This window comes from Trachypithecus francoisi, unplaced genomic scaffold (genome assembly GCF_009764315.1).
Source record: "Trachypithecus francoisi isolate TF-2019V2 unplaced genomic scaffold, Tfra_2.0 Contig01451, whole genome shotgun sequence".
NCBI classification, from domain to species: Eukaryota; Metazoa; Chordata; class Mammalia; order Primates; family Cercopithecidae; genus Trachypithecus; species Trachypithecus francoisi.
This window is the reverse complement of record NW_022681432.1, coordinates 2884484-2901942: the sequence shown is the minus strand read 5'-3', so window position 1 is coordinate 2901942 and position 17459 is coordinate 2884484. Positions and strand designations below refer to the sequence as shown.

At 41.0% G+C, this 17459-nt stretch overlaps 1 protein-coding gene and 1 pseudogene across 2 annotated transcripts in view; both read right to left on the bottom strand.

Annotated features, from left to right (window-relative positions):
- Positions 1-13953, bottom strand: part of SATL1 (spermidine/spermine N1-acetyl transferase like 1) — a 32586-nt gene extending 18633 nt beyond the window's left edge. The window contains exons 1-3 of the mRNA XM_033233193.1: positions 13948-13953; positions 5505-6602; positions 1683-1734 (exon numbers count right to left, since the gene is read on the bottom strand). Of these exons, the coding sequence (XP_033089084.1) occupies positions 1683-1734; positions 5505-6602; positions 13948-13953 (1156 nt within the window). The remainder of the gene's footprint in view (positions 1-1682; positions 1735-5504; positions 6603-13947) is intronic.
- LOC117096255 lies at positions 13549-16125 on the bottom strand (annotated as a pseudogene). Its single transcript, XR_004442416.1, has one exon. The product of XR_004442416.1 is annotated as a non-POU domain-containing octamer-binding protein-like (transcript).
- Positions 16126-17459: the final 1334 nt, after the last annotated feature.

The window sequence follows — 17459 nt, the reverse complement described above, 5'->3', positions numbered from 1 at the left end:
GCTAAGTGAAATAAGGCAGACACACAAGGACAAATATTATATGTTTCCAGTCGTATGAGGTACCTAGAATAGGCAAATGGTAGAGATGGAAAGCAGAATAGTAGTTATGAGAGCCTGGGGAGGAGGTCGGCAATGGGGAGTTATTGTTTAATGATTACAGAGTTTCAGTTGGGTGATGGAAAGGTCTGGAGATGGATAGTGGTGCTGGTTGCACAACAATGGAACAATGGATGTATTGAATGTCACTGAATTATACAGTTACAAATAGTTAAAATGATATGTGAATTTAATCACATTTTTTAAAAGTTTGCAACAATAGGTAAGAGTAAACAAAAATCAAATCTCTCACTGGCCTCTATACAAGTACATAAGGACATTTTAAGATAAAAACAGGACTGAGGACATTATGAAATTACTGTAATTAAATATATACTGAAATCCTAAGGCAGGATGCTGGAGTATACAAAGTATTTTGTTGTTTGTTAGTTATGACTGTTACATATTATCCTAAGCAGTATTTTTCTAACTACAACGAAATAGTGTAGGGACATTATCTCAACATAGTACAGATTGAGTATTCCTTATCCAAAATTCTTGGGACCAGAAGTGTTTCGAATGTCTGATATGTTTTTGATTTTTAAAATATGTCATTATATACTCAACAGTTGAGCATCCCTAATCTGAAATCTGAAATGCTCCAATGAACACTTCCTTTGAGTGTAATGCCAGTGCTCAAAAAGTTTCTGATTTTGGAGCATTTCAGATTTCAGATTCTCAGGTTAGGGATGCTCAATTTGTTATGCTGCTTCAGTTTGAGTACTGCTTTCATAGAGTGTACATTACTTTCAACTTTGTATTTCTTACTATTTCTTTTAAGCCAACAAAATTACTATTTAGTTAACATTCTAGTGGTGTTAATTGTCAAGTATAAGAACATAAGTATCATCATATAAGACGACTGACCATGATCTATGCGGTTCAGGGTTCTATTTCTGACCGAGGCACTAAGACTCGTTTGTTAGGGCATGGCACAAAAGACTCCACAAACATCCCAGAACTTCCTTCTGAATCTGTCACCCAGTATTATAGTGAAACCATTTATCTCCTTGGTAGAATGTTCTCAGTTTATTACATGCATTCTGAAGTATTCAACTTCAGGGAGTTATCCTTCATCAGTTCTTCTAGATTTTGATAACTGTCTTCACCTAGTCTTTGCCATTTTTAATTTTATATACATTAATAATCTTTTCATCTTCATATTTACTCCCTAAAATGTTCTAATCCTTCACAATCACTGGCCTATCCTATTAATCTTGCTATCGACATGTAGTAAATACTTTGAAAATATTTTAAATCATTTTGCTTTTATCGATTTCATTGTATCAAGCTACTACCAACATACGGGTGTTAAATTATACTTTTTGACCAGTAACGCTCCTCATTTACATTCTGAAAACCAGCTGGTCTATTGCAGCTGTAAAGGTGTAAGAGCTCTTAAGTATCAATTTTGTACTAAAATAAGGAAAATAAAATAGTGGAGCTCTGACAAAGCTATCAAATGTATGTCCTGTACATGCTAGTAATGGTGTCATCTTTGTGTACCAAGAACAATAGCTTCCACATATCTAAGTAGTACTGTGTGTTTCTTTTTCTTGCTCTGAAAATACCACAAAGTATCTTACCAGCTGCTGTTAACTCCATTGCATCTAGCATGCTTTCACAGGCAGCCAATTCCTGTCAAAGTAGATAAAACCTTCAGTTTATGATTTAGCAATAAATTATTAAGATGATAATCATCATAAAATTGTATTAAACATTTATTGACATGTGATGTCCTGGGCAGTGTTAAAAGTTAGTCAGACTTAATCCTAGTCATCTAGAAACAAAATCTAAAACAGTAATGCAACAAAAGGATGTATAAATATTATTAGAGAGATTAACTATGTTGACACCTCACACATATGAATGTCAATTATCCAGATTAGTAACCTTGAATGCAGCCAGAAACTGGGAAGTAAAGCAAAAAATGTTACTGAGCATTCAAGTCAGCTGTCATAAGTTTATGTATTATGAAGCTTATAGGCTTTACAGAGAAGTCTCTCAGGCGTTTGCCTGTGAGATGTTTTTGCCAGTTAACTTGAGGCTTTTTTATCGTGGCTTTTTACTATGTCATGTCATTTTTGTTGTTGTTGTTGTTTTTTTTTTTTTTTTTTTTTTTTACATATTCAGGGTCTTTCCTTCACGGTTATATCTCATGCTTGGAAAGCAAAAGGTATTCACTCGTTTTCTTTTTAAGATCATAATATTAATAATTGATTTGTTCAACTTTTTTTGGTGTAAGAAGTTAGGTAGAATTTCACCTTTATCTTTTCCTCCCAATTGTCCCAACAGCACTTACTGAATAACCATCCTGGATGACTCAGTATGTCTCTTTTATCATATACTACATCCTCATTTAGAGTCATCCCTTTGTATCCATGGGAGATTAGTTTCAGGACCTACTCCTTAGCCCTAGGATACCAAAATCCGAGAGTGTTCAAGCCCCTTATATAGCAGAGTATTTTGCAATACCCTATGTATATCCGCTCATATACCTTAAATCATCTCTGGATTACTTATAATATCTAATACAATGTAAATATTATGTAAATAGTTATACTGTATTGCATAGGGAATAATGACAAGAAAAAAGTCTGTACATGTTCAGTACAGTTGCAATTTTTACAAATATTTTCAATCCATGGTTGGTTGAATCTACAGATGTAGAAGCCATGGATACAGAAGGCTGACTGCATACTTAAGAGAACTTCTGGACTCTCCATTCTGCCCCATTGATCTATCTTTCCACTAGTTACCATAGTATTTTAATTACTTACAGTTTTATAATATCTGGTATAGATCATCTCCCCTCATTACTCTTCTTTTTGGGATTTTTAAAATGTTTCTATGTGAAAATTTGGAGATTTTGACTGGAATTGCATTAAACTTTTAATGGAAATAAGCTTTTAAAATACAAGGGAACAGCAAGGACCAGATTACATAGAGCATTAGTAAGAAGTTTGGATTTTATTCTCAAGACAGCCAGAATCTCAATGGAGTTTTAAGCATTTTGACTGCTGTGTAAAGAATGGATTGATCAGGGAGGACAATATTTATGTTGATACCTCCCTAAGATGCTGTAAGCTCCTTGAGGGTAGAGACTGTAATCCAAGAATCCTTATATATTTTATACTACTTGGTGTATAATCTTCCCCTAATATGCATTCAATGTTTATACAATGAACAAAAATAAAATCTTAATACTACTCAGCACCATCTGTGGTTCACCAATGATCCAAAACCACACTTTAGGGACCACCACAATAAAAAGCTTTAGAAATTCTGGTAAGCAAGAAGTTATAGCTGCCTGGCAATGAAATGACTGGGCTCCCAAATAATGCTGTGATGTGGTGATTGAGAATAGTATAAAATGAGTTCATACAGAGGATACTTGGAATGGAACAGTCAATAAAACCTGCAATATATTCAGCTAAGCAATTACCATGATTACAAACTCTAATAAACTCCTCTGCAAAGAGAGACTGTTTTGCAAACTTAGCAATGAACAGGAGTTAGGACAAATGGACATAAAATATTAAGAAGAACATAAAACTCAAAGCCAATTAATCATTATATACATGTATGTGAGACAGTAAGTAATTTAGCTTTTCTATTATTTTTCCACAATGAATACTCATTAAAATTACTCCCAATAAACATCTTACGTATTATCGGATACATGTGACAAATTAAAAAGTAAATGTGGCCAGAAACCCTACAGATAGTTTCATTTAAATGGGGTAATCTAGTGATGTATTATTCCCTTGGTGATGACAATGGGCATTGTTTGGAAAGCTAGGAAAAGTACATTTGTCCAGGTAAAGAGATCATCATTCAATAATAAATTTATTAATTGCCAACCAGGTGTTAGATGCTAGAACTACAAAAAACTCTTTTAAAAATGTTTTCTACCACCTGGAAGAATGTGAATCTGTAATAATCTGTTGGGCATAGTATTTTGATAGGTTATTTAATCATTCAGATTAATGCCAGTTAGAGAAATGATGTAAGGATTTGTGGAAATGGAATAGAATATAAGCCATAAAACAACGGATAACTCAGTTCTTACAGATCTGTAACCAGGCCTAGAATCACTTCAACAGGTGAGTTTCACTAGAAAACTATGGGTATTTTATTTTGGCCATTAAAACACACTCTCCAAAGGGAACACAAACTTGGCCTGATTTAGACAAGATTTAAATATATTAGTGAGGATATTAAAACATTTTCATTACAAAACACTTATGAGGTCTGCATATCTATAATCTGTGCCTTGCTCCAGCCACATATTTACTCCATAAAGAACTTAGTCTACCGCTTTATATGGAATTGTGCAGGTTGCCCATCACACAAATGAGTGCTTTCAGCACCACAGAACTTCAGCACAGTAACTGTGAACTACTAGATATCTTATCCCCTTTAATTAACTGGAATGATTTCCAAGGAAGCCATTAAAATAAACATTTAAATGAGAAATATGTAACCCAGCTGCTTGGCTCCTGGGGGCTGTCTGTGGATGGGCTTCAGTGATCAATGAACTGTCTGAGAATGTATGGAAAATTTGTTGCATGTGACTATTGTTTTTTGGGTTAGCTGATCATCAGTTTCAACAAGTAGGTGTGGCCTTAGAAGCAATGAGACTCCCTACCCGAAAATCTTAGCCATTAAATATGAAATTCTATCATTGGTGGGTCATTTGTTTAAGGTAAGCATTTCTTTTCTCTAAGATACTCTTTTAAAGTTAAAATTTCCCCAGGAAACAGAACACATTCAGTCCCTAAAAGTTCCAGGAATTGGTCCCCTATAACTTTTTGAGCCCCTTACTATATGCCAAGCAATTTATGTGTAATCATTTTATTTTTATTTTTTTTTTTTTTTATTTTTATTTTATTTTTTTTTTTTTTTTGAGGCGGAGTCTCGCTCTGCCGCCCAGGCTGGAGTGCTGTGGCCGGATCTCGGCTCACTGCAAGCTCCGCCTCCCGGTTCACACCATTCTCCTGCCTCAGCCTCCTGAGTAGCTGGGACTACAGGCGCCCGCAACCGCGCCCGGCTAATTTTTTTGTATTTTTAGTAGAGACGGGGTTTCACCATGGTCTCGATCTCCTGACCTTGTGATCCGCCCGCCTCGGCCTCCCAAAGTGCTGGGATTACAGGCGTGAGCCACCGCGCCCGGCCTTATGTGTAATCATTTTATGTTACTGTTTCATAACAACAATCTTTTGAGATATATATTGTTATAATCTTAATTTTAGATGCAGAAAATGAAGAGTAAAGAGGTTAAGTAACTACCAGAGGTTATGTACACATAACTAGCAGAGGCAGAATTCGAACCCCAACTATGCCTCTCTTACTCTTTCAGCCCTACACTAATGCTGTGAGGCTCCGTGTAATAAAAATGGGCTTACTTTAATCAGTCGCAAAATTTCTGGGCAGTCTCCAGCCTCTGCAGGTCTTATTTGAAAAGAATCCATGCTTGTCTGTCTCATGCCCATTTGGCTCACACTTGGCTGGCTCCTGCCTGGTTGACTCAGGCCTGGTTGGCTCAGTACTAATTGGTCCAGGTCTTGTTGGCTCCGGCCTGGGTGACTCGGCCCCGGTTCCCATATGCCTGGATGACCCCTGCCTGGATGGCTCATGCCTGTTTGGTTCTTTCTTGATTGGCTAGTGCCTGGTTGTCTCATGCCTAGTTGGCTGGGGACTTGCTGGCTCATGCCTGGTTGCCACATGCCTGGTGAACTCATGTTTGGTCGGCTCCCGACCGGTTGGCTCAGGCCTGTTTGCCATGTGACTTGTTGGCTCATGCCTATTTGGCTTGTGCCTGATTGGCTGGTGCCTGCTTGTCTCATGCTTGGCTGGCTGCTACCTGACTGTCGCCTGTCTAGTTGCCACGTCACTGTTTGGCTTATACCTGATTGGTTCCTGCCTGCTTGGCTAGTACTTGATTGGCTGGGGCCTGATTGGCTTGGGCCTGGTTGAGATGGGCCTGATTGGCTTATGCTTGCTTTGCTCAGGAATAGTTGGTTCAGGCTTTGTGGCCACATGCCTTGTTGTCTCTTGCCTGGTTGGCTCCTACCTAATTGCCGCGTGCCTGGTTGTTTCATGCCAGGTTGGTTTATGTGTGGTAGGCTTGTACCTGATTGCCTCATGCCAGTTTGGCTCATGCTTGGTTGTTTCATGTCCACTTGGTTCATTTCATGTAGGCTTGTACTCTGTTGGTTCATGTCCATTTGGTTCATACCAAGTGAGCTCGTGCTTGGCTGGTTTATGCTGGTTTGGTTCGAATCTGATAAACTTGATTGGCTTGTGCCTGATTGGTTCATGCCCTGTTGATTCCTGCTTGATTGACTAAGGATGGGGTGGCAGATGATGGTTTGGCAGACAACTGATTGGCTGATGGCTGTCTTGATGGAACAGGATCCCTTAACTGTAGTGCTGTGGTGGGAGGTTGTTGGCTGTTTCCAGTTCTTCTCAACTTGATTCGCCCACTTTGAGATACCCCCCCGCTATCAAGGTGGGAATTGGAAAAAGAGAGGACCACCTCAGGAAGGTTATTAATGCCTCCGATTTGCTGGAGTTGACTTCACCAGCGACCACAGCTGCAAGCTTGGCTGAGTTTCAAGTTGTCATCTGGCCTTTCCCTGCCGAAAGCGGGGAAGTAAAGGGAAGAAGAAAATGATCTGGGAGGAGTATAACCACCAGCCTGCCCTTGCATGGTCACTGCATCATAGTGCCGAAGTCACAATGCCGGTATCAAAGTGCCTACGTGCTCCCCCGCGTGGTGAGGGAGGGGCAAAGCAGGGCTCGCTTGACAACTTTATTTCATCCTCTCTTAAGAGCTTAAAATGGTGAAGCAAGAGGCTGGAAAGAGTCTCAGAGCTTATGCTTGGCACTCTCAAGAGTCCCCACTGTTTTAGCCAATTCAAAGAAACTTGCCCCAACTCCCCTCCCTTTCCCTACATCCCATTCCTCAAATAATTCAATTCCTATTTCCGTCCTGATTTTTCACTTACACTGGAAACCAGTCCCAGTGAAGTGCTCAAGTCTGGAATGCAGATAATACGTCTTTAAAAATAATAATAGCTGGGCTGGACCTGGTGACTCACGCCTGTAATCCTAGCACTTTGGAAAGCCCTGGCGGGTGGATCGCCTGGGGTCAGGAGTTCGAGACCAGCCTGGCCAATATAATGAAACCCCACGTCTACTAAAAATACAAAAAAATAGCTGGACATGGTGGCAGACACCTGTAATCCCAGCTACTCGGGAGGCTGAGGCAGGAGAATTGCTTGAACCCAGGAGGTGGAGATTGCAGTGAGCCGAGCCGAGATCGCACCATTGCACTCCAGCCTCGGCAACAAGAGTGAAATTCCATCTCAAAAATAATAGTAATAATAATAGCTACAGCTAACATTTACTGAATTCTTTTATGGCCTAAGCTTAGTGAAATGTACGATTCATTTTCTTATTCAATCCATATCAACACTATTATCCCCAATTCTGAGGAAACTGACTCAAAAGATTTCGTTACCTCCCCAAGGCTTCGTAAAAGTTGGTGGAGAGCCTGAATTCAGACCCAGATCTATCTTTCCAGGCTTTTTATTATTACTCTGTCCTGCCTCTTAAAACACATTCTACTCATTCTCCATCCTCATATCTGTGAGATCAGGCATTTTGTCCTTTTACCTCTCCTCCTCTGCAGGATTCATTCTCCCATCATTTTAACTGCTGGCTTACTTCCTGAATAATGTATATTATATAACTGGTTCTAATATTGTTTCAGATGGAATATTGTTTATTTTTTAAATATACCAGAGAACTTTGATTGAGGCTGTTCTAAGTCTTAGCTGTGCTAAGGGCTTTACCTATGTATTATCTCACCTAATCATCACAATAACCCCGTGATGTATGTACCGTTGTTCCCCATTTTATCAATAAACTGGAATTTAAGTTAACTCAGTTCCCCACGTGTAGTAAACAGAGGAATGGGGATGGGTATCCAAGGCCCATCCCATAGATAGAAGCGTTCAATTTAAACTAGAGAGCCCAATCACTATTAGGCCTACGTTAGCTATAAATAGTACCTAGAGAGCCCATCTTCTTAGCATGACAAGCAAATCAAATCACATCGCAGAATTATGTCAAGCTTAATACAAATTAGATGTAGGTATGTTGCTGCTTTTCATCTACCTTATAATGAAAACAAGAGCTAATATTTAGTGAATTATTTCTGCAGTGTCAGGCATGGTTCTAAGGAACACTTGTATTAACCCAATCCTCATAACAATCCAGTGGGGTAGGAGATAGTCTTATCCCCACTTTTCAAGTAAAGAAACAGATCGAGAGAGGTTAAGTAAGTTGACATAGGTCACACAGCTAAAAGTCCAGACAAAACAAGGAAAACCCAGTTATTTTGTTTTCTTCTGAAATGCAGGCAAAGAGATGAGGTAATTTTGCTGTTTACTTTACAAAATCAAACAATTTGCATAATTTATTGTGAGAATGGATGAAGTTTGTCTTTTGCTTTCTTGGAGGAAGAGGCAAGTAATAGGTTTCTGGTTGATATCTTAATAAGTAAAGTTAGAAAAATGCAGTTTCATAACCTAGAATTGGTTAACGAGTTTATTTTGCATTTTCTTTACATGCGTTGAAGACTATTTAGATATTTGCTTTTTGTTATTTTAAAATAATATTTGGTTTGAACATAATGCATTTGTGTTTTTAAGGGAACATACACAAAATATATTTTTGCTTAAAGTTCCTTATTAGAACAATTTGTCCCATCTTGGAAACTCAGAATAAGACTGGCTCCATCAAACATTCAAAAATCCACTTAATTGATACATCATCAGGGAAAATACAGTTTTTAAAACTATTTTTTAAAAAGCTTCAGTAGTCTATCATTGCCACAAGGCGGCAGTGTTATCCAGTGTAGGAACCAAAAATCTAAGTAATATTGCAAGCTTGTTTATATTTCATAAAAGTATACATGTTATTTGAATTTGAAGTTTCTTTATTCCAGATATTAACAGGAAAATTTTAAAAGCCTAATTTTAGTTTTAACATACTATTTTATTAAAGATCTAGTTTAGGTAGTGAGTTTTGTAGGCCAAGACTTCTGAAATTCTCTTTCTAAAACTTCAAAATGTACATGCATTATCTGCTCTACCAAAATGTTTTGAATTAATATAACATATGAAGCCACCCCTCAGAGATCCATAATATGTACAATCCCCTTTTTCTGTAGGTGCTAAGTACAATCCAGACACTTTTAGTAGCAGAATGTATCCAATCATGAGACAACAAAGCATATTACCTGCAGCAAATTTGTAAGGGTCTGCAGCAACCTCAATTCTTGCTTTCCCAGAAGAAAGAATTAGACTGAGGGGCATAAGGCAGAAGAAGAGACCGAGACAAGTTTTAGAGCAGGAGTGAAAGTTATTAAAAAGCTTTAGAGGCCAGGTGCAGTGGCTCAGGCCTGTAATCCCAGCACTTTGGGAGGCCGAAGAGGGTAGATCAATAGAGGTCAGGAGTTTGAGACCAGCCTGGCCAACATAGTGAAACCCTATCTGTATTAAAAATACAAAAAATTAGCCAGGCGTGGTGGTGGGTGCCTGTAATCCCAGCTACTCAGGAGATTGTGGCAAGAGAATTGCCTAAACCTGGGAGGCGGAGGGTGCGATGAGCTGAGATCGTGCCACTGTACTCCAGCCTGGGTAACAGAGTGAGACTCTGTCTCAAAAAAAGCGCTTTAGAGCGGGAAGAAAAGGAAGTAAAGTACACTTGGAAGAGGGCCAAGCAGGTGACTTGCGGGATGAAGCGCACGGTTTGACCTTTGACTTAGGGCTTTATATGTTGGCTTACTTCTGGGGTCTTATGTCCCTTTTCCACGGATTCTTCCATTGAGCGGGGCTGTCTACATGCACAGTGGTCTGCTACCGCTTGGGAGGGGCTGCATGTGCAGTGTGTTTACTGGAGTTGTATGCATGCTCACTTGAGGCATTCTTCCCTTACCAGCCAAATATTCCTCGAGGGTCATATACCAGTTAGATTCTGCCATTTTGCCTTTTAATGTGCATGCTTGAGCCCACTCACCCAACTCCTGAGATCTTATTGGGAAGATGCTGATCACCAGTTTCAGGTTTTTCTATCTATAGGGAGACTGCCTTTCCTGGTGCCAGCTGTGACTAATTATTATGTCAGCAAAACAGTTAACAACTGCCTGACCATCACCTGATGGTGGCCTGACATTCCTGGTCAGGGGGGCTCTCCTGCCCTGCTCATGTCTGCCTGACTACCTACTATAACATTTCCCCCATCAAGAGTTCAAGACCCTAATTCTTTGGGGAAAATGAATGAAAGTAAGTCTTCTGTAACTGCTTCCTTTTTCCTTCTGACAGTGCGGGGCTGGTGGTGGTGGTTCTGTGAGTCTTGGACTCTTGCTACCTGTCAGGGCAGGGTGGCTCCATGGGTTAGTGAAACTGGTATCTAGCTAGGTCCAAGGGACACAGGGGCAGAATTGTGCCTCTGTCATGTCCCACTGATAGGTAGTCTAGGGTTTCTCTGTAAAAGGGTGACTCTTGAATATTGAGAGGACGATATCCCTCACTGAGAATCATTTGGAGTGTGATGGCCTGAAGGCAAGAGGAGACAAATCAGGTCATTATTTGGAAGAATGTCAAACCAAAATAATAGGCTGCAGATAGCTCCAAAAAATCCTGAGGCTACCAACATGCTGTAGCCATGCCTGCTAAGAGTTAGGTGCATGGGGTTGCTAGCTGATTTCAATATGTGCCCAGAATTAGAGTGTTGATCCACATTTTTGCATTATCTGTCCCTTTTGTTTATTCTGAGCTGCAGGCAGAGATCACTAGTAGATTCAGAAGAATAAGCAGGATTAGTCTAAATTGCAGACAAAAACTCAGAAACAACTGGATGAATCTAGAGTCTAATCATAGGTATACTATTTTTTTAAACATAATTTTTCTGTCTCCTGTCCTCATTTGTATTAAAAACAAATCATGATAAGACTGATTTGTTTTGCAAAATCAGCTTTAGTTTTATTATACGTGGCTTGATTATTTGCATAAAGCACAGCAAGAATATATGCTATATAAGCCCCTTTTAAAATTGGCTTTGATGGAACTTTGTTCCATAAGAAATCTCAGATAAGACTTTTTAAAACCTTAAGCCCAGCCATAGGTGGGTGCCATCAAATACCATATGAGTTGTGTAAATTCCTCTCCTCTTGAGACCCCAAGATAACTTGGGGTCCCTGGGCCTGTCAGAAAGTGACATTCTTTACTTACCACAGGTTAGTAACCATGTACAGGGACTGTGTACACAAGGTATGAGGCCAGTTTTCACAAGGGACTTTTATTGGCCCTCTAAGTACATTTGATTCCTTAAAAGAAAGCATGCTGTTCCAGTCAAAGATTTGGTAAAATAACTAATGGCTCTAATTGTGTCCTATTACAAAAGAAAACAGATTTTTATTGCACTTATAAAAATAACTGTATTGTTATAAGTTAAGAATATTCACAAGTAGTTTCCAAATTACTGAGAAACCAGGTAGAGAGGAACTAATATGCTCCAAATTTTATTATAAGAGTATGCTGTACTCAATTGTTAAAAGCTCTAAATAGCTCAAAATAAATGTTTTCTTGACTCTGAAAAAAAGGATCAGCAACATTTTAAGCAAAAAGTCATTAAAGGATTATTTCAGTCTTCTGTTTGTTCACTGCATGCAGTCCTGTTCTGCTTGATATTCATGAACATTTTAGCTCTCCATGAAAGTTCTGACAGTGTTTTCCTGTATTCTAATGTCACAATCTCCAAAGTTATCAGAAACCTGCATTTGAGAGCAACTGTTAAAGTTCTATAGCTGATTATAAAACCACATTTTAAAGAGGATTAAAACAAGACAACAATTGTCTGTGGATAACAAAAAGTCTTAGGGCAGCAAGAGTCAAAGACAAAATTGAAAAGGAAATGTGTTACCTCTGTGGGACACAATAATTTAACATAACACATACTAAGTTATATCAGAATTACAGGAGGTTTGCGTAACTTTGAAATGCGTACCAATAACACATTTATTGAAATACAGTCTAAAGAAAGCCAGATTTTACCTTTGCATTAGTGTACTATTGATGTCAAACCCAGTTCTTAATAAAATCTTATAGACACATCTATACAGTCTTAATCAGTTTGACCATAAGGTAGGATTCTTATAAAACTTTTATAACCCTTTACAATTTTCTGTCAAATAGCAGAACAGTGCTCTAAGAAATTCATCTTGTGCTTTTGTTCCAATGTTCAATTTACAGATGAACTGAATAATAACCCTTTAATTTTAGCTAATATGTTCACATACAGAATTTCTTTTACAAGGTTAATCTTTCACAAACCTTCCACAACTTTGCCAAATCTTTAGCTTTATCCTATCTAGCTTAAAACAATTCTTTAACCCTTTAAATTAGGCCAAAAAAAATCCACATTCCCATGCCTTCTTACGATCTTTTACCAAAAGCACATTCTACGTTCCTTACACACCTTGCATCCTTGCATGTAAAACTGTTTTTCCAGTAGTTGTAAATATATGTTACACTGTTACCTCTTAGACAATTTTACTTTTGGTGAAAAACCTGGTAAGTAAGTGATTCTAATTATGTGCTAAGTGTGGAGCCTAGGACACCAGAAAGAAGTGCAAGTAAGGCTTGACTCCTTCCAGCATAGCTAGGGGGCATGGCTAACTTTACATGTCCCCAGGCCTTACCTAGAACTTAAAGGCTTTAAAAAGCAGGAAAGTTGTAAAGTTATTAAGAATCACAGTAGACTGCCGACTAGAAGCTGACGTTTGGGGGCTCCTATTTTAAAAAAACATAATAAGCATGTGACTCTTTCACCGACAATTAAGGTATCCAAGTTCTCTCATCAAAATTGATCAGAAGGCTGGTGTGACCTACAGAGAGAGGGAAGAGCAGTGTGGTGCAGTGATCCACCTGAGAGTCACACGGGGAAGGGGAACCCCACTTCCCAGCCAAGGGAGGCGGTGAGTGAGTGCACTACCCAGCCAGGGAAATTGTGCTTTTTCTATGGAACTGTGCAATCCATGGGTCAGAAGATCCCACTTGCAAACCCACACCACTGGGGCCTAGTGTTCCAACCCCAGAACATGCAGATTCTTACAGGCTCTCAGCAGGAATCTGCTTAAGCCTACTGAACTCCTGGGGGGTGGGGTAAGCAGCGCCAGCTGCAGCTGCCTGCTGTCTAAGCCATTTGAACTTCTTAGGGGAGGGACAGCAGCCAGCACTGGGAATTGCAACTGCCTAATACACTAAGGTCCCTGGGCAGGGAAAGGCGACACCCACTTCTATAGCTCCAGGCTGTGCTTTTCCCCTGTTGGAGCCAGGGAGGCTTGATGACTTGTTCCTAATACTTTTGTTTTTTTTTAAAGGCTTAAAATGTATTTTAATAGGTTGATGCTGCATTACTGCTCCATTTCTCAGAAAAACTCCAAATATATCAGACAAATCAAACACAGTACACCAATGAAAAAAAATGCACAGCGTGACTACCTAAGGTAGGCGAGTCTAAGAGCTACTGTCAGACCTTCAGTATACAGCAACCCTGTTCCCAAGATTGTACTAGGCCTATCAAGAAAAGCTGTGAACAGCAACATCATAGACACAAAAGGGTCATTCCTGGTGTCCTCACCCAAGAAAAAGATGGAGGCAAGTTAACACAAGATTTTTTTTTTTTTTTAAAGATACACTAATATGAAAATCTCTAAGAGAAAATGTCTTCTTTAGGACATGAAGGGGTAATATATGGGATATAACAGAACCGTACGCACATTGCCTGTGACCTTTGTGCACGTTTGCCTGAATTCTCACCTGGGAGTGAATGGAGCAATGGGGCTAAGGTTATCGGGGGATGTTTGGTTTTTGTGGTGTATGTGGCAGTTTCTCTGGGACTAGGGGAGTGTAAAGATAAGAAAGTAAGGATGGGCACTGTGGCTCACCCCTGTAATCCCAGCATTTTGGGAGGCCGAGGTGGATGGATCATGAGGTCAGGAGTTCAAGATCATCCTGGACAAGCTTGAACCCGGGAGGCAGAGGTTGCAGTGAGCTGAGATCGTGCCAGTACAGTCCAACCTGGGTGACAGAGTGAGACTCCGTCTTGGGAGCGGGGCAAGGAAATGAAATAAGATGGACAAAAAAAAAAACCGGAATGATCAAGATTAATGGGCTCTAATTGGATCCACTTTGCCATGGTTTCCCCAGGCCCTCAACAATCACATTTGAGACTTCAGGAATGCACCACACAGAATTGATTAAACAATATATCACACAGAATTGACTTGTTTAATACCACCCCTCCCTTGCCCTCTGCCTCCAGCATACTCCCTAGAGTAGTACAGGCAGGGCAGATCTAACTATTGGAAGAAATCCCTAACACTTTTCCAGGGTAGAATTCTGGCTAGTCCAAAAAGGGTCCTTCTTTTAAGGGTTTTGAGAAACTAGACACTGCAACTTATTAGTATCGGCGGCGTTTGTTTGGAGCAAATTCAGCTCCAGGAGCTGCACGGTTGAATGCAGGAGGAGTTCCACCAATTGCCCCAATTCCTTCCATTGTAGCAGCCTGACCAAAGCGTTCAGTTGTTGGTGGGGTCAATCCCAAAGTTCCATCCGGCATCATAGTGGCAGGTCCTGGAGGAGCTGGGGTACCAACTGGCACAGGAGCAGGGGGCATGGCACCTCTGTTGTTTATGCCCATAGCACCTCCCATAGCTATCTGACCCATCCGAATCTCCTGCTCTCTCGCATCAGGAAGGTTCCCTTGAATCCTTCCTGCTGCCGCCGCGCCGCATCTCTTCTTCAGGGCGCCTGCGCTCTTCCTCCTGCCTGAGCTCCAGTTGCTTTCGTTTTTGCACCTCTTGGTTGTGCAGCTCTTCCATCCTCCGAAGTTCTTCTTGGCGCCTCATCAAATCCTGTCTCATTAGCTTGACCTGGTGCTCATGGCGTGCAGCCTCCATCTCCATCTCCAGCTTCTCACGAGCCTCCTTGATGTTGCGGTCCACTTGGTCCTGCTGCTGCTTCTCCATCTCAATGAGTGCCTTCCAGCGCATGGCATACTCATACTCAAAGGAGCCAGGCTTTGCAAATCTGGTGGCTGCTCTCGTTCCTTGTGAAACTGCTGGTTTTTTATAACCAGCTTCTCTGGAAGTCCCTCTTCATCATCTAACTGGTCCATGGGCTCCACAGTCACAGGACGAGGAAATGTGGTTAGCAGGAAGGAGCCTTCACTGCATCTGTCCAGAGCTTTCCGAGCAGCTGGCTTCCCTGAGAACTCAACAATGCCTTTTCCTGAGGGCCTTCCTCGATCATCCACAATGACTACAGCCCTCTCTACCTGGCCAAACACAGAAAAGGCTTCTTCCAGCAGTTCGTTTGACACATACTGAGGAGGTTTCGAACTGTAAGAGATGCACTATGGCAGGCAAAGCGCACACGCAGCTGCTTTCTACGGAGTGGCATATTGTCCAGCTCCACTTTGACAATCTCCGCTAGGGTTCGTGTTTCCAAGCGGATAAAGCCAAATCCTTTATCCTTATGAATGAAGACTTCGCCCGCCTTTCCATATTTCTCAAATAGTTTCCTCATTCTTCCTCGTGATGGCGGGAGGAAGATTTCCCACAAAAAGACGGCTTTGTTGGGTGAAGGTCTTCTCTCCTGGTTTTCTAAAATTCTTCAGGTCAATAGTCAAGCCTTCATTTTGGCTGCTGGCCTGTTGCCCATTTGCAGGTATTGGTGGTGGTGGCGGCTGCTGCTGTTGCTGCTGGTGGTGCTGCTGCTGGTGGTGGTGTTGATGATGCTTTCTTGGAGTATGGTTTTGCTTCTCCAAGTTAAAAGTTTTATTACTCTGCATTTTTGCACCCTCAACTTCGATTAAAGACAGCAAAGTGCCTCCCAGTTCTCTCTAACCTCGACTTCTCCTCTACCGACTGGTCTCTCCTCGGAGTAACGGCGACCGACTTGTTCCTAATACTTGTCCCCACAGCCCAACACACCAACTGTGGCAATCTGCAGCCAGAGTGCCTCTTCAGGCCTAACCCCAAACCATCCTTCTTCAGTGGGCGGGGCTTCCCTCCAGAATCTCCAATAACTCCAGTCAGAGGCTCAGGGACAGAATTCAGATGGCCCTGGGCCTGACCCCCTAGGGGGAAGGATGGCTGCTGTCTCTGCAGACCAGCAGACTTAGCCTCTCCTCCTGGTAAGTTCTGAGGAATTTGGGCGGTATAGACGAGTCAGTTTCCTCCTAGCAAAACGCACCCTTTCCATCAAGGGACAAAGTGCTTCGTTAAATGGGTCCTGCTCCTCATGCCACCCAACTGAGTGAGACCCTCCAACAAGGGTTGTCAGACACCGTATACAGGAGCAATCCTAGTGGCATCAGGTTGGTGCCCTTTGAGGTCAGAAGTCCCAGAAGAAGGAGCAGGCACTCATCTTTGATGCTCTCCAGCCTCCTTGAATGACATCTCCCAGCAAAGGAACAAATCAGATGAATAGGGCCTTAAGTGAACCCCCAGCAAACCACAACAGCCCTATAGAAGAGCGACCAGACTACTGAAAGAAAAACAAACAAGAAGAAAGCGACAACAAGAGCATCAACAACAACAACAACAACAAAAAGGCCCCCAGAAAAACCCCATCCAAGGGTCAGCAGCCTCAAAGAACAAAACTAGACAAACTCATGAAGATGAGAAAGAGTCAGTGAAAAACTGCTGAAAACCCAAAAGGCCAGAGTGCCTCTTCTCCTCCAAATGATCACAATGTCTCTCTATCAAGGGCACAGAAATAGATGGAGGATCAGATGGATGAATTGACAAAAGTAGGCTTCCGAAGAAAAACTACAGTGAGCTAAAGGAGTATGTTCTAACCCAATGCAAAGAAGCTAAGAACCTTGATAAAACATTAGAGGAATTGCTAACTAGAATAACCAGTTTAGAGAGGATACTAGAGAAAGGACACAGAGGGGATACTAGAGTGAACAGTGGGCACCCTGTTCACCCTTGGGATTCTAGAATAACCGGTCTTATTGTATACCCATAACCTTTCATCTTTATTTTAATTGTAATTTGTTAGTTTGGGACCAACCTTCATCTCTGTTCTAAGAGTCTCTTGTGCCCACAGTATTGGGCCAGCCTATATGCTCATCTCCATAACCTGATAGTGAGTCTTGCTCAGAGCATTCTAGCAACAACATTATTATCTATTTTGTCTGATTCCCATATCTTATGATCTTTAAGGAGATGAGAAGCTATTTTTTAAATAACAGTCACAAGGGGGCTGGACTTCCCT